The sequence below is a fragment of the Gobius niger genome (genome assembly GCF_951799975.1).
Source record: "Gobius niger genome assembly, chromosome: 12".
Taxonomy (NCBI): Eukaryota; Metazoa; Chordata; class Actinopteri; order Gobiiformes; family Gobiidae; genus Gobius; species Gobius niger.
Genome location: NC_136863.1, coordinates 30798805 through 30824103, shown reverse-complemented (window position 1 = coordinate 30824103; position 25299 = coordinate 30798805). Strand labels below are relative to the sequence as shown.

Below are 25299 nucleotides of genomic sequence, written 5' to 3'. Positions count from 1 at the left end.
AGCCCCTCCTCAGCCTCGCTCAACAACATCTATTCAAGCTTGATCTTTCTTTACATGTACTTTCACATTATGCACCGAATTATTAAACTATGAACACATTGCACCCTATATCCTCGCAAAGCAAATATAGTAAATGAAACTGTTTAATAATTGTGTAATATTGTTGTGTACTTTCTAAGTTACTGCCGATTGAGCTGCATGTGTCTGTGACGGCGGCCGCAAACAAACCCACTCCGACACGTACAAGTGCACTGACTGAACGCATTACCGGAGCGAGCCTTCGTCGTGACAGCTGGATTAAGTCCTCACCTCCTCCTCCGCAGAATGAAGCGATGGGGGTGGGGGGTTTGGGGGGGGGGGGCCTGTGTAACGTGTCTCTATTTGTACGCGCGCACCTCCGCGGCCACTCTGGGATTGTAAACGCTGACGGCTCCCAATTAGAACCAGCTTTGTTCGGCAAACAAACAAGCAGGCCAGGTTTAGAGAGAGGAATGACACCACAACAGCAGACGAGCGCTGCCTCCCCAGTCATCGGAGGGAGGGGGAGGGGTTTAGGCCAATAGGTACAGGTAAGTATAGGAAGGGAGGGGGTCATGCTGAGTGTATGCAAATGGAGCCAGCGAAGCCCCCACAGCACCTGAAGCACGGCGAGGTGGTGAGTGGCAGCGCAGGTTCAGTCTAATGAGACTCCTCTGCCGCGGCCCCGGTGCAGAGGTGGGAGGGGGGGGGTCGGACAGGAGGCAGAGGGGACGGGAGGGAAGAGCTACAAAAACTATCAAAGAGGAAGAGTTCATTTGTGTTTTGTGATCTGCTGCTGCTACTGTTGTCTTTGCCGTTAGAACTGGTAGCAACTTCAGTGTCCATTTATTGACAAGTTAGAACAACTTCTGACACGAAGTTAAAGTTCAAAAAGCTGCCAGAAGAACGAATGTCACACCCTTTAATATTTGTCTGTAGAGCCTTTAGCTTTGATTACAGCACAGTCTCTGTGGCATTGTTTCAATTGGTTGTGTTTGTGTTATAGAAAAGGATTGGAGACGTCCACGTAAAATCAGTCACTACACAAATACAAAGCCGTTTTAAAGGGATATTTCAGGATTTTTGACATAGGGCCTCAATTCCTAGTTATCGAGAGTGTTGCTGATTTCTGGAGATTTTTTTTTTTGTAATTCATGCAGTTCATATATTTGAAGAGTTACGTGCCGCTAGGCTTGTGCAAGGCTAGTGCATTTCTATGGTATCAGCTAGCCTGCATTAAAAACAGTGTGACCCACAGAGCACCTGAGGCAAATCACTTATAACACCAGACTAACCATATAAATGTCTGTGTCGATAGAATCATTTTTGGACTATAACTGACCTTGCATCACAAGAATGATCACATTTTGAGGGACTATTTTCTAGCAGATCACTCCACCGCTGTGTAGCTTATGCAACAGCGTGTAAAATTACTCTGTCGACGGCCCTATGTCAAAAATCCTGAAATATCCCTTTAAGGCCGCGCAGAGAGACAGTGCAGTGTTGACTTGGTGCAAATGAACATTTTTACACAACTCAATCTACGAAACATCAGATTTTAGCGGCAAACATTTTCCCTTGTTCTCCGCTTAATGAACGGCTAAATGAGGCTAAAGTGGGCGGGGCAGAAAAAGGTGAATAGATATGGTCATGCATTTTAACAAATGAAGCTTATGCGCAAATTCAACCTGGAAGACCTACCAGCTGCATTCATTCATCACCTCATCACCGGCAGCGCACTCCAATCATCCAATCACGGACCCCGCTCAAGCCGCACCTTCACAACAGCCAATCACCGCAGCTGCTCATCCCCTCACCAGCCATACATCGCTCAGGATCCCCTTTTTAAGCTCCCTGGTCAATCACTCAGCCGTCTGCCAGCCGTGCTACGACCCTCCTCCACCCCTTTCTCTGCCCGGGTCCTCCCTGGCTCCGCTCATCAAGTGGCCAACCAGGTCTCTTCCACCACCACCAGGGTCCAGGCTCCGGGGAAGATCATGGCTATCATTCGTCAAAGCCTTGCATTCCATATCGTTCGTTCAGTCGTCCGCCGGGGTCTGAGCCCCAATAATGATTCATGTTCGTTAATAAAACACTCATACTGTCATTCCGTTTCTGTGAGTCTTTTCAGGTTGAAATGCAGAATCATGAATATAGTTTTCTACTAATTAATTATACAAAGGCACGGAGGGGATCAAAGTGGTTCAACAGCCAATCAATACAAAAAAAAAGGACAATGCTAACATGTTGCCCTATGTTAGCATCATGCTAACAACGCTAGCTACAACTACCGTTTTTTGTTTCTATATGGGCGACAGTGGTGCAGATGGTAGAGCGGGTCGTCTCATGATCGGCAGGTCGGATGTTCGAATCCCACCTCCTGAAGGTGCACACTGTCGTTGTGTCCTTGGGCAAGACACTTAACCCACATTGCCCCCAGTGTCTGCGTACATTGGTGTATGAATGAGAGTATGAATGGGTGAGTGGTTCCATGCTGTACAACACTTCGAGTGCCTAATGTAGGTGAAAAAGCGCTATATAAGTTGAGACCATTTACCATTTGGACAATTTGCTGAAAAAACATCCATATGGAACCGATTTAGACTTGACTTTATTTGTGTGTGATAAATAAGTTTGTATTCTACCAGAGAACGGCTAAAAAGGGTAAAAAAATTGTGTCAAATGATGTTTTCTATTTGGAGAGTTCTTCGAAAAACTGTATCTCTACTATAAACTAGTATTGGCTTTTGCTCTCCATCTGAGTATAGGGCACCATTAAATGATACCAGCATCAAAATTAGTATTGTTCAGGTTTCGATATTGAAAACCAAGTATTGTTAAAGCACCGTTATCGGGAAAAACGTGGAACAACACCCAGCGAGATCATGACATCATCACTTTCTAGAATGTGAACGCAGCAGGGGCGGACTGGGATTGAAAAACAGCCCTGGACTCTGACCAGCCTGGCCCAAATTAGCGAATTTTGCACTTCCACAAATACATATCTTAACCTCTTACCCCCCGCCTTAACATTAACGAGTGCATTTTCCCCAGTTCGGCTTTTTATTATTATTTTTTGGATCGGTATCAACAGCAAAAAGAACGGGAACGGTGGTCGTAGAACCAGAAGCAAAATCATTCATATAAATAATAAATAATAACGGTCCCAAAATTGAACCTTGTGGTACACCATACTCCACGGAATTCCTTTTAGATTCATTGAAATCTTTTGTAGGTCTTAGCTTTCATTTGAAAGCTAAGACCTACAAAAGTGATGGAAACTTTTCGTCATGTCGCCACATTTTTGTCATATTTTTGTTGTTTTTGAAAGGATTTTTTCTATCATTTTTTGTTGTGTTTTTCTCATGTTTTTGTTGACTTTTCATCCTCTATTTCTCGCCATTTTGATGCTTTTCTTTTCAGCTTTTAGATTTGGGTAAAGCTCGGTTGAGGCGGGACTGGTGGCCCTAGAGCCAGTGGCCCTTCTGTGCTCTTCCAGAATGGACACATGGCCAGTCCGCCCCTGGAACGCAGCCAATAAGGCCAAGAAATCCTTCTTTGGGCACATGGTGTTGCTGAACCTAGACCTGATGAGAACAGTTAGGCAGTGAACTTTTTGAATTTGTTCTCGGTCCAATCCAACCAGAAAGCCAAATGAGCCCCATTCTTAGGGGTTTAGATCCTGTGGTTGAATCAGTTTGAAAGGAACGTGAATGACAATCAGGTAGTTAAGTAGTTAGTGGGTAGTCTTATAACGGCTGCTAATGATGAAAACTCAAGAAAAGTCAGGATGTTCAGTTTGTGCCGTAACTCAGGCCTTGGTAACTGGAGCAACAGCAGCTGGGATCGGAGTGTTTTTTCATAACTCTTGTCATCTTAAAACGCTCGTCTTCTTTTAACTTCAACAGCCACACAGAGAAAACACGTCCAGAAACATGAGCGATGCTAGCGTATCGCAGCAGACTTACCGTGCTTTTGTACTTCTGCTCGCCCAGCCGGAAGCGTACGTAGATATCCCCCACACCGGTCTGCGGCAGGTCCTGTCCCCCCACCAGGGTGATCGCCAGCACCCCGGTCCACTTGCGGTTACGGGACTGACTCTTCGGCACCTCCTGAGAGCGCTGTGCCTGGACCGCCTGGTTCTGTGGACGGGCACAAAGAGCATCACCGAAGTGCAGGGTGCATCGACATCAGTCATTCCTAAGAGTTGATCTGTGTAGAAATACTTAGAAAAGGAAATGTAAAGGTAATGCACACACTGAAGCCATTTAAAGCACATGTTTTTGACATTTGTTACACGTATTGACCTGCTCCCTAGTGTTAAATATACTGCATTATGTTCAAGGGCTTTTAATCACACAGCGATTTCAAACATGAAGGCGTTTTTATTTGGGTATACATTTGAATTTTGTTCCATCTGGGCGCGAAACATGGTGTATTAAAACAAATGTTAACTATGGCAAAAGTTTTAGTGGAACAAAATCAACAACTGCAGCCACAAAATTACAAAAAAAATGCAGAAACCAAAACGTAGCAGAAAAAAAAAGCTACAAAAACAGGTGACAGACAAAAGTGATGAAAAAGCAAAAAGAAAGCGCTAAAAGAAACGTGACAATAAAGCAACAAAAAAGGTGTCAAAATATACAACAAAAAAGTCTTTGTAGGTCTTAGCTTTCAAATAAGAGAGAAATTCACTTGTTGCATTCAACCCTCAAGAAAAACACTCAGTGTGTGCACAATAGACAGGAACTGTGCCTTCAGTTAAAGGAGTACTAAGTAACTCTTCCCCCTAGAGGCCATAAGCGCACCTGCAGGTGTCGTAGCAAGTTACGATTTTTTAATTTATTAATTGTCTTGGAGAGTAAATACTACGCTGACAGGAAAGGCGAAGGGAGAGAGGGTTACTGTGCATCCAATTATACAATGGAAATATTTCTTTCACTCAAACCTGGCTGTAAATACTGTGTAAAGTGACGTTAGCCTGCAGTTAGCTTTGCCCTTTAGCCTGTTAGCTTCGTCTTCGTGATTCCATTAGTGTGTATTGCTTTCTCCGGACCGGTGGCAGTCAAGTTGCAAACATGGTTTTCTGTCCAGAGACACCAGGGGGAGATGAAAGACCCTCCAATCATCCCATAAACACTTGTATTACCCCCACAGGGACTACGGGGAGGATTTATTAAGGTAAACACGTTACTTAGTACTGCTTTAAATAGTAAATAGAGGTATCTTATGTACAATGTGTAACAACAAAAAGTGTACGGGGCAAAAATATAAAAATTAGAACAGACTCTAAAAAAGTGGAATATCAAAGTCAGCATTGGTGAGAAGTTTAGATTTTTTCTCCTCTTTGCTGCTTCAAACATAACCCATATATGGGTGATTCCAGACATTAGTATTGCTGGGTTACAGGTGACATCACAGCAAAAGGCCCATACAATTATATAGAGGAAAAATTAGTTTGCTTTTGAGGAAATTTTTGGTCTTGTACAAAGAGATCATGGACCCAGTGACTGATATTAATGATCATTTTTTTAAATTCATATACTTTCTTTAGGGTTAGGGTTAGTGTAATGCTGTTAATAGGAAAAACCGGCTCCTGCCCCCCATTGGGTCCGATGACATCATCATATTCTAGAACCTGCAACCCAGCAATAGACAGGATCTCGCCCATATATGGTCATGTTTGAAAAGGGGAAATCTAAAAAAAAATTCTAAACTTCTCTAATGATTAAAAAACTACTTTAACAAACACTGAATTATGGAGATTTCTACTGAATAAAGAAACAAAGACATGTGTTTCCCAAAAGATTCTATTTTCCCTGTTGGCGAGGCCACGCCCCCTTCTATGACGCACTGCTGTCTGTATCGTTAGTCTAGCTCGGTGGTCAGTACCCCCGACCTCAAGGATCAAGACAAAAGTACTTCGTAGAGTATTAAAAGCCAAAATAATCTCAAATTGAAACCTTTTACTGAAAATCAAAATTAATTAGAGGTGGGCATAGATTATTTTGTTTAATCTAGATTAATTTTGGAATTAATCTATATTAATCTAGATTAAAATGGCTCGCTTGAATTCTGCCGAAGCCTTTCAGAATATGTGTGCTACTAAAAGTAAGTCTTTGAGAACGAGTTTCCCTTTCCCTGCCAATCTTGAGTGAATGACTATGGACAGATAGTTTCTATTTCTACATGGTTATACGGAGCTTGTACATTTGGGTATAGTTGGTATAGCAGGGCTGAGCGATATTATATATATTTTTGTGTGATCAGAACGAAAGAGAGATGTGCCTTGGTATAACTCTTATGTACCATATGGTGTATTTATTTATTTACGACTGTAAATGATAAATCCTTTATTTTTATTTTTTGGTAGACTGTAAATGATGAAATTCTTTGACATTTTGTACGATCATAAACGATTTATATCAATATGTAATCACAGACTCATGCATCGGTTTCTTGCATGAGTATAGCGGAAAGTTTATGTGATGATTACTTGAATGAGAGATAAGAGGTAGGTTTACTATAAGTTCTTGAACTTCTTCCTACTCCTTTTGAGCACAAAGTCTTGTTTTGTATTTTTTTTTCTTTCTGTAAAATGTTGACATACTTTTTTCTGCTCAAATGAATAAATAAATGAAATGAAATGAAACGAATGAAGTCAGGCGGTGCATTAGGCCAGGGGCTCATTTCCTGTTTCCAAAATGCATCCCAAACTGCTTGAGAACGTTCTACTATGATAATTGGTGATGAAAATAATTCATGTTCAATAAGATGCACTTGTGTTTACTGTTTATTCAGCTAAACATGAATTTTGAACTGCAGGCCTAGATAAGAGGTCGTGATGAACTGTTTACAGTCAGCAGCTTTGTGTCAATCAGTCCAAGCTCTATTTCTCCTTCTTCCACCGGTCACTCATGCTGACCAGCTTGCGAAGCATCACCGCGAGAGAGGAGAGAGATCCCGGGGAAAACGTCACCCCCATCGGCTGTGACTGGCCCCTCTCATCGCTGCTCCAGACCCAGCACGGGAAGGGGGGTGAGACGGGGGTTCGGCGGTGGGGGTGGGAGGCAGGACACTTGGCACGCCGCGCCGGAGACAGCAGGCCGCGGACTAATGACGCAAACCATACAGCACAGCGCTCTCATCAGCAAATTATGCATGCATCGCCCGGCCATGTATGTGCTTCTGTGGCCAGCGAGGAGGGGACATTACAGGCAATTTCATCCCGATTGGATTATTTTTGGGCACTAAAGAAGTAAATGAGATGTTAAAGTGGAGATAACAATGGCTGTGTTGTGATCTGCTTAGGCGGGCGAGGGTCGTACATCAATCAGCCCGTCTTAACCAGGTTGTTGGCTCTGGTTTTTGCGAGCGCAGGAGCCAATCGAAGCACGTCAGTCCAGGATATTGTAATGTCTGTAGTCCACGGCTTAACCTCTGAACCCCCACCTTAACCCAGTGCATTTTCTACAGCTTGGCCGGCCTTACCCAAATCTTAAAGGTGTCTTGACTGGCTGGAGGCCGGTGTACTGTCTCATTTGAAAGCTAAGACCAACTAAATTGATCCAAACATATATTTTTCATTGTGCTGTTGCCGTGTTGGCGTCACTTTTTGTCACATTTTAGCCATTTTTTCCATTGTTTTTTTGTCATTTTTTTCTTCCTTTTTTGTCTCGTTTTAAAAAAAGAGTAAAGAAAAGTGGTAAAAAAAAAGAAGGCAAAAGAGAGTCAAAGGTCACAAAAAGAGTTTAAAAAAAAGTAAACAAGAAAATAGTAAAAAAAAATGATTCAAAAAGTGCCAAAAAGGTCAAAAGAGTGACAAAAACATGACAAATAACCACAAAATGCGAAAAAGAAAGCACAAAAAAGCAACAAAAACGTGACGACAACGCAGCAACGAGAAATAAACCAATCAAAGAGGAAACAGAAAACCATTCTCTGTGATTTTTACCGTTTGTCATGTCAACAGTCTCAGTCTGAGTCAGTGTTTAAGCTGCTCAAGAAGTTAGCATGCTACCGGGTAGCAACTCTCAACTGTCGACAATTGATTCAATAAAGCATCAATGGCTTCAACACGATCTCACATCTATGAACACTGAGGAAATACTACGGTAACAGCTCTGACCTCTGTCACATGTTGCATCCAAGGCTAGATGTTTGTGGTTCAGGAGAGGTTAGAGCTTAGCTGCTGAAGCTGAACGCTAACAGGTAGCATGCTAACGCCTTTGAGCAGCTCAAACACTGTTTTTTTCACATAAATGTGCGTCTCTGGGGCCATGTTTTGACTGTTTTCTTCTTGAGCAGTGATTACGAGTACATAAAAATGCCACTGTCAATCAGTTGTCTTTCATTTTCATCCTGAGAAGAAATATTGTTACATGTTGTAGTGTAAAGGCATGTATAGGCTGTGAAATCCAGTCGAGGAGCTTTTAGATTTGGGTAAAGCCGAACTGGAGAAAGTACGCTTGGTTAAGGCGGGGGGTATGCAGAAATAGATTGTTGCACGAACAAAATCTCAGGAAAACTGTGGCCAAGCAGGTCACAGCCCTTCGCCATCTCCCAATCCGAAGGGGATCAAAGTGGGGCAAGCGGGACCGGGGTGAACACGGGGAGGGCCCTATAAATATCCCTCCCTCTTCAAACGCAGAGAAAAGGAGGCGGCGGAGGAGATGGAGGAGAGTGGGGGGGTTTGGGGGGGGGGGCGCGGCCGAGTCGTCCCCAGTGTTTATCTTGGAAACACTTCTGTCTCTGCGGCCAATAAAACAATTCCACTTAACTGTAAGTGGCCCCCGAAGAGAGTGTATCTGCGGTGCTTAAAAAGGGCCGCCCGATCGCTTCCATATGGCGGGAGAGAGCGCAGGGGGAACAGGCAACCGTGAGTGTAGTTTGTGAATGGGGGGGGGGGGGGGGGTCACAGTTTGGCTGGTCTCTCGTCACTGTCCGCCGCACCTGTCATATCCCGCGCTAACATCTGGGTTATGGTCGCGCTGGGCCTGGGAATTATGAGGCTGGGGCGATCGGGACGGCATCCTCGCGCTGGCACCGTGCCCTTAACCATCCACAGCAAAATACCCCCCCCCCCCCCCGCCTCCGAAACTGTTTACAGTCATAACATGAAAGGCTGTGTGTGTTGGGCCTCGTATCATAGACGACAGTGGTTAAGGCTGGACACTTTGCCAACCTCCGTGTCGAAGTTCTTAGTTCTGGTCTCACTGTAGCAAGTCAAATTTAATGCTTTTTAATGCCCGAATACTATATTTTAATGCCACAAACATATGCCGTATATTTCATGTCATGGAGGGATTTTGTGAAGAAACAAAATCCCTTTACAGCAGCCTCCTGCGCCCCAGGCCTGGAGAGCTCTGTCATGGTGACGAGGCTGAAACTCAGCCCAGGACAGATCAATAGGTCAGCTGAGAGCAGGGCCGTTCAGACTGAAACTCAGGTGTGAGTTGGGTCATTAGGACTTAGAACTACAAAGATGAGAGCAGCTGTTAATAGACGGGAGGGACTAAGCCTAGCTAAACTCCTCCCAGTGGTCTATATTGAGTCTGCGGGCTGAGCTGAAACTTTTGTTTGCTGACGAAGCCTTTTGGATGAGAGGCGAAACGTTCTATACTTCAACTACAGAGCACAGAAGACGACTCAAGGACCTCGATTGAAGCTCCAAACACAAGTATTGAAAGTATTGCGATACTTGATAAAGCATCGATACAAAATATTAGCGATCCAATATGTTGTCCCAGCCCTACTTTATATGCATCAGCTTTTCCTTATCAACACCATTTACATTGTGCGACTGTAACACATTGGATTATGTAGGAAGCAAAAATAACTCAAAATATTCTTCAAAATTGCCACCCTTAATCTTGGGAATTCCTCAATGAGATTCACAAGGTCGTCCCTGAAATAGTTCTGTGTCTGTGTGGTCAAAATCATTTCTGGCGACGACATCGTGAAGCCCAATTAGAAAACATCCAAAGTGCAAAGCAGTAACCAAAACAAAAAGCCGCTTTTAAGAATCTATTTAGACTTTTTTTGGTTTCTTTTGGCCTATTGCTGGGTTGCAGGTTCTAGAATGTGATGATGTCACCGGACCCAGTGGGGGGAAGGGGCCAGTTTTCCCATTAACTGCATTACACTTTCACACTTTCAGTCACTGGATCCATGATCTCTCTATAAGACCATACATTTCCTCAAAAACAAAACAATTGTATCTCTATATACAGGTGCTCGTCATATAATTAGAATATCATGAAAAAGCGCATTCACTTCTGTTATTCAACTTAAACTGTGAAAGTAATATATAATAGACTTCATTTGTTTTCATTTTGATTATCATGGCTCACAGCTTGTATAATCCCCAAATTAAAAATCTCTGAAAATTTTAATATTTTGAAAATATTCAAATCAAAATCATGACAAAGGCTTGACATACGTCACCTTGCATTAATATATGATATGAGTTTCATGTTTTAAGGTGAATAACAGAAGTAAATGCACTTTTTCATGATTCTAATTATATGACAAGCACCTGTAACAGAAGTATAAATTCTTAAATTTTGAGAATTTTATTAATTTTAACACTCTTAAACTATTTTTTAAGTGTCTGAATTCTGACTCACTCCCACATTCAGAATTAGCCGTGCATATAAACTGTACCAACAGAGCTACAACAAGAGGTATCACCAATGGTAATTGTATTGTTCCAATGTTCAGATCGAGCTTTGGTCTGTCTGCCTTCTCAGCTGTCGGAGCCAGGCTCTGGAATAATTTACCAACAAACTTAAAACTAAAAACAAACGATACCACATTTAAGATGAAATTAAAAAAATACTTAAAATCCACTCAACATTGTTCTCATAAATAACATAATGATTAACATGTATGATTTCTTCTGTTATCATGACTTGTGTGTCATGCATGTCATGTTTTAATATGTACTGTTGTTGCTTTAATGGACAGGTGCTGTAAATTAGCACTTTGCTAACGCACTAAAATCATTGCATCTGGTTTGCCCAATGTACATGTGATGTCCGAAATAAACGAATAAAAAAAAAAAAAAAAAACATTATACGGACGGCATCTCGTCATAGAAGGGGGCGTGGCTTCGCCGAGGGGAAAATAGAACCTTTTGGGAAACACAATTTTTCACTCTTTTTAGCCATTTTTTGGTGGAATATGAACCTATTTATCACTTACAAATAAAGTCAAGTGCAAATCAGGTCCATATGGATATTTTCTCACAGCAGATTGTTCTGTAGAAGTGGAAAAAATGGCGGTCATAGCAAGCGCTAGCTAGCTAACATGTAGCATCATGTTAGCAATCTCCATTTTTTTTAATGTATTTATGGGCTGTTGAACCACTTTGCTCCTCTCCATGTCTTTGTATTTTTATTTAGTAGAAAACTATATTCAGAATTCAGCGTTTTTGAAGTTAATGATTTTTCTCAAAATTGTCCATATATGGGCGATTCCAGAGATGCCGTCTGTATCTATTGCTGGGTTGCAGGTGACATCACAGCTTTCTAAAGGCCTATACTCATATATAGGAGAATTTTTTTCTTATTTTTTGAGGAAATTTTCCGTCTTGTACAGAAAGATCATTGGCCCAGTGACTGATATTAATGACCATTTTTTCTAATTCATACATTTTCTTTTTAGCTACGACTTGTGAAAGTGTAATGCTGTTAATAGCATTACACCCCCCGCTGGGTCCGGTGACATCATCACATTCTAGAACCTGCAAACCAGCAATATGTGCCTCCTCTTACGCACATACTCACTTTCCCCAGTGAGAATCTACAATGTAAATAGTCTTGAAATAACAGAAAAACCAATGCATAACAAAGCGTTTCCAAACTTTTGACCTGTGCAGTATATATATTTGAAGGCAAGGCAGGTTTTTGAAGAGCAGGGAGTAGAGGTGTGTCTTCTAGAATCAAAACTGTCCTAAAGATTAGAGGCTTTTCAGTCGGGGCCCTCCCACAGACGAAGCTCTGTCACTTCTGGGCACATTCGGTCCCAATCATGAATACCCGGAGGGGAAACACTTGGTCTAACTCATAAGAACTGGGAATCAAACCTGCGACCTTCAAATGATTCACCACCACTATTTCACTTACATTACAAAATAAGAAAGTAACTGGCGAGAGAAAGAGCCTCTTTAAAAATGACCACGTCGCTTTGTCAAATTAGCATCGCCGCTAATTTTCACAACGCAGCAGCCCGACATCGCGGCTCGTCCCGTCACACATCTCCGGACTTCCTTCCAGCATTTCAAAACCATCTGCGGCGCATAACCTACAATGCGGAATTCAGAAAATAAAATAATAATGATTTAAAAAAAAAAAACATCGCCTCATTCTTTTGTCAGCTAATTTCATGCGCTCTCTCTCGGCTCCGGGTTTGTCCATGAGGAGGCCGAGCGCGACAGCTGCAGCGAGTACCTAGGTGTGAAATCATACCAGCTACCCGCCTATTTCGCTCTGAATATAATTAGACCTCGTATTGAAAGGCACTCAAAAATTAAATGGAAGTTTGTGTGTGTTTTTTTCCCCCCCTTTCGTCGAACAATGCTGCGTAATATCTATCAAAAAGGAGCTCTCCCGAGACGACCGAACCGAGGCCCTGTTTTGTTATACCCTCCTCTTCGATAGTAAATGATACGGCGGGGGAATATTATGGGATGGAGAGTGGGCCGGCTGTGTTCTGACAAAAAAAAAGAGAAAAAAAAGAGAAGGAAACACAGGCTGAACGGTGAAGGTTACACACAAAAGCCAGTCTTTGTTGGGTTATTACACAGTCGCATGCTGCCCCCTAGTGCGCTGAATGAGAACAGCCGCACCAGCCTTGCAGTGAAAATGGGATTTTAAAGAGGTACATTGTTCTAAATATTTCAGAAAGCATGACCTTGTTTGTGTCTCTGGGGGGGAAAAGCTGTAAAAGTTTTCGGTCAGTTTATGTTTTCATAAGAAATTGAGACACTTTATGCGTAATAATGGACAAAATTGCCTGTAGTTTCAGCAACAAAATCTAAATAATGGATTGACCCAGGTCTAAATTTATGGTTTTGTTTTGTTGATGTATTAGTTACAAAGCGGGGATTTTCAATATCTTGTTTATTTTTAGAAAAAGCCATCTTTTTGGGGGTGGGTTCAAAGCAGGGATTAGATGTGAAAAAAGTTTGAACTGTGTTGGAGCTGCTACAACGGAGGAGTTGCATGAGAAGAATGAAAACTTAATTTGGAGAAAATGAGTCCTGAAGTTTTGCAACGTGTGGCCATGTGCCTGGATATTTCTCCCAAAAAGGAAATGACTGTGACCACTGTGTGAAAAATCTATATTGCAAACATTTAGGTAAACTGATTGTGCTAAATAACTATTGTAATGCTGATTTACACACAATTACAAAAAGTTGTTTATGTTCTTGCTTTTTGTTTGACTTTGGGTTGCCAGATCGTAAAGCTAAAACCAGAACGCAGTAAAAGAACTCTCTCTAAATATGTCCTGGCCTCCAAAAACATTGAGTTCTCTGGGTTTTAAGCTTTCAGTGTCAAAGTACACATAGGGTTTTCCTCGGGGGTTTAGCAAAGAAATATAAATTATGAAACGATTTGTGCCAAAATTAAGACCTTAAATTACAAAGCATTATCATTTCGAAAACACAAAAGTTATGGTCCAAAACACATTCACATTTTGGTGCTGCACATGTCTTTTGGCAAAAAAAATAAGTTGTTGGACTGTTTTTTCAGAATATGTTTCAAAAATATAATGGCATGTGTATCGTGTTAAAATACTATAGAAATGAAGTTAGTAAACCCGAAATCTACATACTCAAGTGGGCCTGCTGCAACACTTTTTGTAACTTTTCTTCGTCTTATCACACAATTCCGCAGCTACTTTTCCTTCATCAAGTACATCACAGGTCAGCGAATGCACGGCACTGACCAAGAGGCTGTGAGATTTCCAAAACTGGCTTATGAAAAGATAGAATAAAATAAATCAGATTTGTATTCTTAAACTGATCGTTAAATGCCCCAGTCAGTTCTTTAATAAAACTCTCGATAGGACATGGCCATAGTAATATACGTTGGATTGAATGATTCGAAGTGTTTGACAGAAGAAAATCCATGAACAAATGTAGCTAATGCCTCCTATAAACTGCAAAAACATTATTTTCTTGTCAGACATGATTATTGGTCAGTCACGATTATCAAAGAGTCATGAAATAACTCAAAGTAGATCAAAACAGTATCAAGGAAATGAGTGGTGTTCCCATAGATACAGACGGCATCTCGTCATAGAAGGGGGCGTGGCCTCGCCGAGGGGGAAAATAGAATCTTTTGGGAAACACAATTTTTCGCTCTTTTTAGACATTTTATGGTGGAATATCAACTTATTTATCCCATACAAATAAAGCCAAGTGTAAATCGGGCCCATTTAGATATTTTCTCACAGCAGATTGTTTTGTAGAAGTGAAAAAACGGCAGTTCTAGCTAGCGCTAGCTAACGTTAGCATTAGCCCGGTGCTAACATGTAGCATTATGTTAGCATTCTCCGTTATTGATGTATTTATGGGCTGTTGGGCCACTTTGCTCCTCTCCATGTCTTTGTATCTTTACTTAGTAGAAAATTATTTTCATAATTCAGCATTTGTTAAAGTAGTTTTTGAGTAATTAGAGAAAGTTTAGATTTTTTCAAAATTGTTTTCCTTAACTATTTTCAAACATGACCATATATGGGCAATTCCAGAGATGCCGTCTGGATCTATTTCATTTCATTACATTAGGTTAGAAGGGCCAGTCACAAGATGGCCGCCAGAACTGCCATTCCTTCCAATGCATTACTTTGGCCATGTCCTATCTAGAGTTTTATTAGCACTGAACTCTGGGAATGAATGGAGGAAACACCGCTAACACTGCTAATGGTTTCTCACAGTCTGCTGTTGAATCAATGAAAATGTTGCTCCATGTTTTGCATTGGTTGCTATAGGGGTTAGCCTCACCGGCCAGTCACAAGATGGCTGCCAGATTTGCCACATCAACGAGCGTCATGCCTAATCTAGAGTTTTATGAAATACCTTTGGCGTCTTTTTTTCACGGGAGTCAAGAGCAGACACTATTGTATATGTTTTTTTTTTGTGATCGGGGAAACCGAAGCACCATGCAGGAGAAAACCTACGCAGACACCGGGAGAACATGAACACCCCTCAGAGAGAGAATAAAACTAATAATCACAAACATTTTATAGTATGAGATTAAGGAGCGTCAGCGTGGCTATTCTGCGGCAAGAAATATGAAAAGTTTTCTTATTTGTATGTCTCTGCTTTGGACTTAAATTGTTGAAACGCAGTAAATAGCATATTTAAAAAAAAAAGAAGTTGCGGGACTGATGCGCAAAAAGTAGTGGTTTGGGAAAGCTATGATTAAAGGAAAATGATTACCTTGTTCTTCTTTTGTGGCCACCTCTATTTAAAACACACACACAGAGAGAGAAAGAAGACACGGGAATCAGTGAATGGAACTAAAGTGAAAAGAGGTTTCTTTTGAGAAGTACTTACCGGACTCCTTTTGATGGTGGCGTCGCGGAACATTAGGCACACATCCACAATAATAACACCCATGTCGTCTTCTTTGCTTTTGGGATCGACCAGCGGAAGCTCCATCTCGTAATTTCTGTAAAAAAGAAAAAAAAAAAGAAAGAAACAGAAAAAAATGGAGCAAGTAAAAACACAGACATTAGGGAAGTTACGGCGAGACATACGGCGCCCGTGCTCACCGGTAAAGCTCCAGATTCTTCAGGTCAATAGTGCTGGAGCCCATGAAGTCATCCGAGGTCCGATTTTTATCATACACCTTTAGAGGCAAAAACATTGTAATTGTACACTGTTTAGGTACTGTTTGAAATGTGCTTGGTTAAGGCGAGGGTTCAAAGTTCAAAAAGAGCTGTGATTGCACCTAAACTATAGACCAGGGGTTGCCAAAGTGGCCCGCGAATTAATGCTGAACTGACACTTTCAAACGATCTAATGTGGCATTTCCTTTGATAGATTCTTTGTTAACACATGAATGAGGTAAAGTCACTGTAGGTACTGCACATACAGGTGGTGCTGTTGTTTACATTTTGCACTATATTGCTACAATTGTTGATTCTGTTCTACCAAAACTAGGCTTTTGCCATAATTAACATTTGTTTTAATGTAGCATGTTATTTTCATAGATAAAATCAAATGCAAATGTGTACCGAATATCTAATATCTAAGTAACTTTTATTTTTTGCAGTTACACGTTTCACGCTTGACATCGCCGTCTTTGGCCCGTGACCCATCGGCACTTTTTTATTTTGGCCCTTGGAGACAAAAAGTTTGGGGACCCCTGCTATAGACTGTGATAAACATGGACATAGCATCGCAATTAGCTGCTGAAGTCCAATAGGATATGGTGGCAGGCTCCGGACTTTGAAACGTCTCTTAAAGCAGAACTAAGTAACTCATGCCCGATAAGCTCCATAGCATGCTGCGTTTTTTTACTCATTAATTGTCCGTGAGAGTAAATACTACACATACAAGGTGAAGGGACAGAGGGATATTGGACATTCAATTACCCAATGGAGATACGTTTTTTCACTCAAACCTGGCTGTAAATACTGTTTAAGCGGCGCTAGCCTGCAGTTAGCTTTGCCCGTTTCTTCTTCGTGATTCCACTCATGTGTATTGGTGCTCTGGGTCGGAGCAGGGAAAGCTGGTTGGTGGTTTTCAGGGGGAGATGAAAGACGCCCCAATCGTCCCATTAACACTTGTATTACCCCCAGAGGGACGACGAAAGGACTTGTTAAGGTAAACAAGTTATTTAGTACTGCTTAGTACTGCTTTAAAGTCATTTTTAAATGCAGACTTGTTTTACCTCCACGCGTTTGTCATGACATGCGCAACATGTTCTATTTTTGTCCTTTTGCTATTGTTTTTTTTTTTTACCTTAGTCTAAATAGAGGACCTGGCTCCATAAACCCAGCCAAATTGCTAGCATACATTTGCTTCAGGAAGCTGAATGCTATAGTGGACACCACCCTCACTTAGTCCATCGCTATCTGTGATTTTCCCAATTGTGCCACTTCCCCCTGGTCCAGCGCAATGAGCGTGCACACTAGTGTTAGCCATGTCTATGGTTTGAAGACAAAACAGCCCCGGATGAACTCACTTTTTAAAACACAGTTTAGTGAAGCTTTCACATCCTGCAGATAGTGTTGAACGTCCTCTATGCCATTGGTTCTCAACTGGTGAGTCTGGTGTTCAAATGACTTGTCGAGTTGCTCTTATCCTAATTTAAGCGTTTTGGGGCCTATTTAATGATTATCCAACAACAATGTTTGAGGAAACAACAATATTTGACATTGTATTTCACAAATCGAAGTCGTATTTGGGTCGCGGCTTGTTGTCCCAGGGCGACTGTGGGTCCCGACGCCACACCAGTTGAACCACTGCTCTAAGTGCTCATCCAAATGAAAGTTGATGTCGCTGTGTGATTTTAAAATATTGATTTATCCACAAGAGAAATGCTGAACTCTCTCCATAGGTCACAGCAACTGGAAAGATGATAGCACTGCACTGACAGAAAAATGCGGAGTGAGGACATGTGAAAAGGGCTTATTCTACAGTCTATGGCCGGGGTGTCCAAACTTGTTTATCGAGGGCCACAAATTGAAGTGTGTATAGCATGGAGGGCCACAGATTGGTATTCAAGGCCGTCAAACTTTGAACAGAGTGCATTTAAGAGCGGTTTAAACCATTCCCACACCTTTGTTAAAGCTTGGAACCAACATGCCACTTGTGTCTATAGCTAAATTATTCAACTTGCAGCAAAAAGTGACCTCTAGCGATCTGTGCCTTGTTAACAAAAAGCCTGAGGGCCACCTGGTCTATGGCCTAAACTGTGGCCATAGACCAGCCCCATGGATCCACTTGTAAAATTGAGGCTACAGAGAGAAAGGGCTTTGGAAACCACTGCTCTCTTAGTTAATTCAAGTCAAATTAGTCGTAATACTGTTATTTATGTGGTGTGTGGAGGTAATACCCACCCGGACCTCCACCAGGTGCTCCCGGTCCCTCAGCGGGTGAGAGAAGGTCTCGTTCCAGCGCGGATTCAGGTTCTTGTAAACCACTTTACTTTTGTAGAACTGCTTTCCCTCCAGTTTGAACTTCACATAGGGATCGCTCGAACCTGGAAGACACCAACACTGCATCAACACTTTCTCACTCCTACAGGGCAGGCGTAAGTACTGTAGTATTAGAACTTTTGGTGGTATTTTATTCAGCTGTTAAGGTGACAAGGGAAGTGCATTCTTAATTTACCAAGAACTTACTAACCATGCTTCTGGGTTATTTCCAGTCTGGGTTAGAGTTATCATTATTATTAATAGTACTATCAAATGAAGTAGAATGAGAGGTACAGTATGTGTGTGTGTGCTTTCCTTTGTAATTACGATTATTAAATGCCGTTTTCATCCAATTACACCTCATCACATTTTTAGTTGTTCATTTATGTATTTGACCTTTAAAGCAAAAACAGCACTGGCTTCAAAAAGGCAATATTTCATTCAAATTAATTTCCAGTAAGCTGGAAATTCAGATTTGCTTTCATTTGCTTATTCAGCTGGCTGCTTTGTCTATTTATTGAATAGCTTGTTTAGAGGCTCAGAGTTTTGAATTTGACTCAAAGGCTCTTTTGTGTAGTTTTGTATTTAAATTTAGCTAAATCTATGCGCTAAGGTAGGAAAAACCTTACTCTCGTACTGTATAATTTTCATAAAAGGAAAATAAAGTATCAAAAAGCAATCTCCATGTCAAGCAAATGAAAATATATTTGAACTATACCTATTCTATGATGAGATTATTCTGACATCATGTTACGATAACAACGCAAACATCAATTAGCAATAACAGCAAAGGTTAGGAGAAATTAATTCCCTGGTTGTTCCAGAAGACAAAAGGAAACAAATCTTCTTCTCTTGTTCTTGCGTCATTGCTAACTAAAGCCGACATCTTTTTGTTTTGTTTGGTGTGACTCAAGTGCTAACCGCGTGACATTTACCGCCTTAAACGCGTCGGAAGATGAACCATCAGATAATTGCAAAAAACATGCCTAGTGCGTGTGGAGTGCGTCTGCCAAATCAACTGTACAGGATCACACATGCAACCCCCCCCCCCCCCCCGTACCCTCCCAGTGTGGCTTTGGTGAGAGACTGACTGCTGAACACGGAGGGAGGGGGTGCACCCCGCCCACACATGGCGTATTGAAAAAAAAAAAAAAAAAGCAGAGCGATGTAACCGTTTAATTGCGAGCGACTCGAAACACTCGCCAGGAAAAAAAAAATTGAAAATAGAGACGCAACCGGTGTTAATCCCCCTCCCCAGCCTGTTAGCGAAAGTCCGCCTGCTGCTGCCGCTGCTGGTGATGATGGTGGTGGGATGATGGCCGGGGACAGTGCCACTACGGTGGTGGTATGGGACGTCTTTGTTTCGGCAATTGCATGCAGATTGGCCCCCGCGCGAGAAGAGAGAACAGAGAAGAGTGGGGGGGAGAAGGGGATGCCTTGGGGGACGCCCACGGGGGTTTTTGCTTGAATCACATGACAAAGGCCCCGTGGGGATGGTGCTGTCAGGCCTGTCAACCCCTCTTCCATCCACACACACACACATACACACACATACACACACACACACACACACACACACACACTCGTACACTCCAAATGAACATCTCGCACAAGCAGGCAGGACCCTAGGTAGCCCCACCCTGCCAGCGCTTGACAGCCAACCCTCCAGGCAACTTGACAGGAGGAGAATGTGGCAAGAGGACGAGAAGGGGGGGAGGAGGGGAAAAAAAAAACAGCTTTGGCATGACTGGGAACGGTGACGATGGAAATTAATGGGACGGAGAACAAAAGAAGAAAGGGGTGGGAGGTATGCGGTGGGGGGAGAAAGTGTAATGCCACCGGTGGGTCGCTGGCAGTGGGCTGATTGTTGGGCAAACAGAGGAGGTGAGCAAGGGGAGAGAGGGAGCGAGCTCTCCTTGGGGTGGTCCGGGCACTGGGGTCTCTGGGCTCTCAGAAGAGAGGGAATTACATTGAGAGTTTTTGTTTACTTGGCATAGTGTTACTTAAAACACGCGGTACATGGGCTGCTTCAGGTGGTAATCGGGTTCCTCCGCAGGTCGGGGCTTTGTTTAATTGTAATGGCTGAAGGGTGTGCTCTTAGCGCTTTAAAAAAAGGCACCAAAAGTTCAAGTTGGGTTGCCTTGGACACAAGTGTACAAGTTTCACAATATGTGAATAGGCATTACTCATTTGAAAGTACCTCCAGTGTTCAATCGCGGGGCATCGTGAAGGCACTAGTGAGGTCTTGATTGGGGACCGGCGTGGGGATGGGGAAGCAGGAGAGAGTTCCTTCTTTCTGTTAATTTTTTTTAGATGATTTTAGCCATAGGACGTGGCAACCTTTATGTCATTTTCACACTGGCTCTGGTCAGGTCGACCAAAAGGGCCAAGCGACCCGAGAGCTGCGGTTCTGAGTCAGTGTGAATCCAAGCACAGCACAGCGGCTGGAACAGGTGGTCTGGGAGCAGCTCTGTGCCAAGGCAGCAGACCTCGGACTGACCTCATTTGGCTTTCATTCATTTTTTTTGAGTGAAGAAAGGACCTATTACCAACAAAGACATGCTGCAGGACTGGATATTTGGAATATTACTCTGATGATGCAAACTGAATATCCACTTTATATCCGGTGCGTTTCTCTGCCCCGCCTGCCCCGCCGTTCAATGAAGCGTTCGTCTCTTTGAGACAATTTAAGTTCATCTCTGGGGGTGGGATTAAATACATTTTTCTTCTTTCCACTCCCTTTCAGACAACATTTTTTGTGTTGAATATCATTGTGTTTTTTATACTATATTTGCCTTGAATGAATGAATGGACGAATGAATGAAGCGTTTTCACATGTTGAGCGCCTTGTGGGTCGAGCCGAGATCTTCCTAGTTTAAACTGCATTTACTTCAAAGTTAGTTCAGTCCGTGTTCACACGCGCCCACACCAAACGTCAACGGTCAGCTGTTCAATGAACTTATTCCCATGACAACGGGCATCGACCTGTCAATGCACCGACACGCACTCATGTACGTGCACACTTCCCCGATGTTACGTGGTGGTCACTCCTCTCCCTCGTGGTTAAATACAGTGAAGCCAGGAGAAATGCACTTTAAAGTAACAGGCCACTGTTTTTCCATACTGAGATATGTTCTTACCTGAGTTTAGAGGTGTTGATCAGCCTATTTAACCACGAGAGAGAGAAATGACCACTGCATAACAGCAAAGAAGCGTGCACGTGTGTCGGTTGACAGAGCTCTGACTGCTGGTCGTTGGAATAAGTTCGGCAAACAGCAGATCATTGTCACGTGCCTGATGGTGCGGCCTATCTTACAGAGGCGTAAATACAGCTGATACTATAGAGCAGTCTCAGGTTGGAAGCGCTCAGACATGTGTGAAAATGCCCCCAAAAATGTAATTTGTAATGTAAATATTGAAGAATTTTGTGGGCAATACCAGTGAAAGCTTGTGCACGTATTCATCGAAATTATAATCATAGTTTTGCTTAAAAACATTTATGAATTCTGACCTTGGAGTTTTGTCATTGCTCTTTCTCTCATAGGGAAAGTGTTTTCTCATTTTGACTGAGAAAAGCCATTATTATTTTGAGGTAACTGTACAATTTAATGTGTGCTCCACCAAACACACGTATGTGGGCCAACACGGTTTAAAAGACAAGGTTAACAAACTGGGGCACATCATACCATTGCATATCCAGGGTGTAACGTTGACTAATGGCGTTCTCGTGTCCTTGACTTAATTACAGTGGGCTTTTTAATGACTGCATCATTCATGACCGCACAACATACGAGTTGTCCTTCAAAACAGGATAACAGAGGCACAAATATACAGTACTGATACACTGGAGAGTGAGTAGATACAAAATGTGTAGTTTTCGTGTGACAAAATTGGATGGCAATTTACTCAAGGCACTGAATGTTTTTTGTCAAGATGGGTCATTGTACATTAATTAATTCGAGTCCTTCAACGTCCACATGTAAACACTGTGCCAGTGTTACAGACAGGACTGGCCACGCAAAAAGAAGCGCATGTTGTTCAAAATAAATCGATCAATAGACAAATTAATTAGTAAAAGCACGGAGCAAAAGCATTGTACACTAAGCAGAAAACACCGACAAACAACAGCACATCGACAAACACAACATGTTAATCATTATGTTCACACTGGCTAAGTGTCCATGGTCAGAAAAGAGTCATCAGACAACCCATAATCAGATCTGATGCCTTTACATTCACTTCAGAAATGTGATCATCCAAAACTCTGTGCTCCACATGTGCCACTTTCAGTTTTTAAAACAACAGACCTATCTGCTCCCCGTCCCTTCAGTCAGCTCCACCTGATGGATAATGACTGCACCGCCATATTTATTCAGTCCCAATCAAAAGACCAGAACTTTTTATTTGGGTGGAGGTTCGTCCAGTGTCTTGAAGGACCAATCAGATCCTCCGGCTCAGCCCTGGTGACATTTGTTTTGGGTTTTCCACAACCCTCAGGACCTTTTCAGAAATTCTACATGACTGTCTTACCACGTCCCACCTCAGCAGCGATGGCGCTGCGAGAGGCTCTGCTTATGCAGCTCAACAACCATAACACGTTAAAAAAGAGAACGTTTGTGTGAATACCTGACAGAAAATGACACTGAATCCACATCTTTGCAGTGATTTAGCCTTTTAAAGGCATGTGGCCTTAAACTTTTGATCAGCTGCAAAAAAACGCCTTCCTCGTTTTGATTTTTTCACTCACATTATTATTGTTGTCTCACACTCTTTTCTTCTTGTTGCATATTGAAGTTCTGCTTTAAACCTTGTTGAGATCCAACCATGCAAAATGTGTATTTTAGGTATCTTTCAACTGGTCTTAAACTTAAGATCGGAACTATATTTGTTAAATTTCTCCAAGAGGCGACATTCTACCTGTACATGACAGGTCAGTGGAGACAGCAAAGGTTCAGGGTACAAGCCCGGATCCATTAACCCCCTGTAGCATCACTTCCTGGTTATATCCAGCCGACTGGGCGATGTCATAACGTAACCACGCCACACTATATCAATCATGTGGCCACCGGTTAAAACAAATGTGGCGTCACATTCGGGGACTGGAGGCCGTCATTCTGGCTGCTTGCAATGGGACGTATGGGACGCAACCTGGACATAACGGACACAACCACACCACACCACGCTCCACCAAACATGTGGTGTTGATGGGCCAAGATTACCTCACATGACAGCCACATTACTGGCATTCATTAATCATGTGGTTTCATTTGACCTGAGTGTCATGACTTGCCATAATCACGTGTCTGCAGATGACCGATCGTGTGATCTAAGCTAAATAAAATACTAATAGCACACACTGTGTCTTTCTGGATGTAAGAGCAAAGAGCAGAGAGACATTCGGGAAATAATCAGAGCCAGGACTTGAACCCACAAGGCGGAGAATGGTAGTTATTTACTTAACTATAGGCTGTACACTACGGCTTCACTTTAAACAAATATGGGGTGTATTTCACGGATAAGTTTATTTTTAATGATTCAAGATGCCTTCCGTCTTTTTCTAAGGCATTTTAATCTTTGCCTTTCTTACATTTTTGCTGTATTATCCTGGTTATGGGATTATTGGTGTGCATGTAAACAGAGCCACTGTGACTGCAGGTCGGAATGTGCAGGAGCCACAGTCTGACTGATCTAGTGAAGGATCTCAGTTACGTAATGTTATAAATTCCTGAGGAGGAGGCGGAGCCAGACCATGTGGTACTTTGAAAAACAAGTACTCCATCATGAAATCGGAATATGAAAACGATTGACATTTTGAGGGTTGTGATTGGAGTCGCTTTTTTTCCAGAACAAATCATGAATTTGATTGTACCACCATTCCATTCCACATGTATGTTCTAGAATGTTACTGACCCAGGGGACTCAGACTCATTCAGTTCTCAATGGTATAATATGGTTGCGTCAGTTTAATTCTGGGATAAATAATAAACAAACACTACAACGGTCAAACCAGGGAAACTAGTACATTATAGTACTATATTCTAATTTGTAATTATGAAGAACACTGAATGGATAAAAGTGAGTAGGTTGTAATTCTGGAGTTGGACACTTGGGGTCATGCTCCCCCTGCACACTTCCCCCACAGGGCCTCATCTCCGGTGGGACTCACGACAGACATGAGAACCCTCAGGGGAGCAGCCGACTCTCCTGTTACAGGGTTCTACAGTCCGTCCTCACTGTCTGCTCTTCACTCAGCTGGATCTGTCACTAACACGTCACAGCGCAGGATTTGTAATAAATAGTGATGCCAAGTGATGCCAACATCCACTAAAGCCCCATTTCGACAGGACCGGAAAGGGGGGTCCAAACCGCTCCAGTCCCAGACCACTTCAGCCATGGGGTCTGGAGTGGTTTGCAAACTATAGGCCGGTTTGGGGGAAAGGGGAGGGGGGCTTGAAACCACATGCTCTAGAATCACCATTGATCCGATGATGACAAAAGTCTCACCCAAAATGCCTTACGTTAGTATAAACTGAACTGCAATCCACGAGTCCATGCAGAAACAAAATCAAATTCATTCAAATGATTTGGAGAGAAGTGAAGGCAGTTTTTTTCAATGTGAGTAAAAGTCTTCCGACTTTTGGCGATTCTGTAGTTTTTGTACCTATTTTCACTTTCTTTGTGCAGAGGAGAGTCCTGGAACCGAAGCGGACCCTCTTGTAAATGTTTTTTGTGGTTGAGGAGAAACTTACTTGCTACCTTAAAGTTTTTAGAGTTTTTGTATACATGCTTTTCAGTCATGTGACTTTTGTTGTTATGGCAGACATTTAGAACACTGAAGTAGAATTATGCAGTACAACAACATGTAACAATATCTTTACACAGAATGAAAATGAAAGACAACTGATTGACAGTGGCATTTGATGTACTCGCAATCACTGCTCAAGAAGAAAACAGTGAAAACACTGCCCCAGAGACGCACGTTTATGTGACAAAACCAGTGAGTCAGTGTTTAAGCTGCTCAAGACGTTAGCATGCTACTGGTTAGCATTTAGCATCAAAAGCTCAGCTCTGACCTTTCCAAGAGAAAGCCCTGAAGTACACTCCAAACATCTGGCCTTGGATACA

General features: G+C 42.3%; 1 protein-coding gene and 1 long non-coding RNA gene across 2 annotated transcripts in view; one reads left to right on the top strand and one right to left on the bottom strand.

The window, feature by feature from the left end:
* LOC306971228 overlaps nucleotides 1–25299 on the top strand; it is a 534022-nt gene that overhangs the window by 474436 nt on the left and 34287 nt on the right. The gene's annotated exons all lie outside the window — the stretch shown is intronic.
* mctp2a (multiple C2 domains, transmembrane 2a) overlaps nucleotides 1–25299 on the bottom strand; it is a gene marked incomplete at its 5' end in the record, with an annotated part of 111629 nt that overhangs the window by 81343 nt on the left and 4987 nt on the right. The window contains 5 exons of the mRNA XM_079568396.1: nucleotides 3987–4160; nucleotides 15467–15490; nucleotides 15584–15698; nucleotides 15802–15878; nucleotides 18097–18239. Of these exons, the coding sequence (XP_079424522.1) occupies nucleotides 3987–4160; nucleotides 15467–15490; nucleotides 15584–15698; nucleotides 15802–15878; nucleotides 18097–18239 (533 nt within the window). The remainder of the gene's footprint in view (nucleotides 1–3986; nucleotides 4161–15466; nucleotides 15491–15583; nucleotides 15699–15801; nucleotides 15879–18096; nucleotides 18240–25299) is intronic.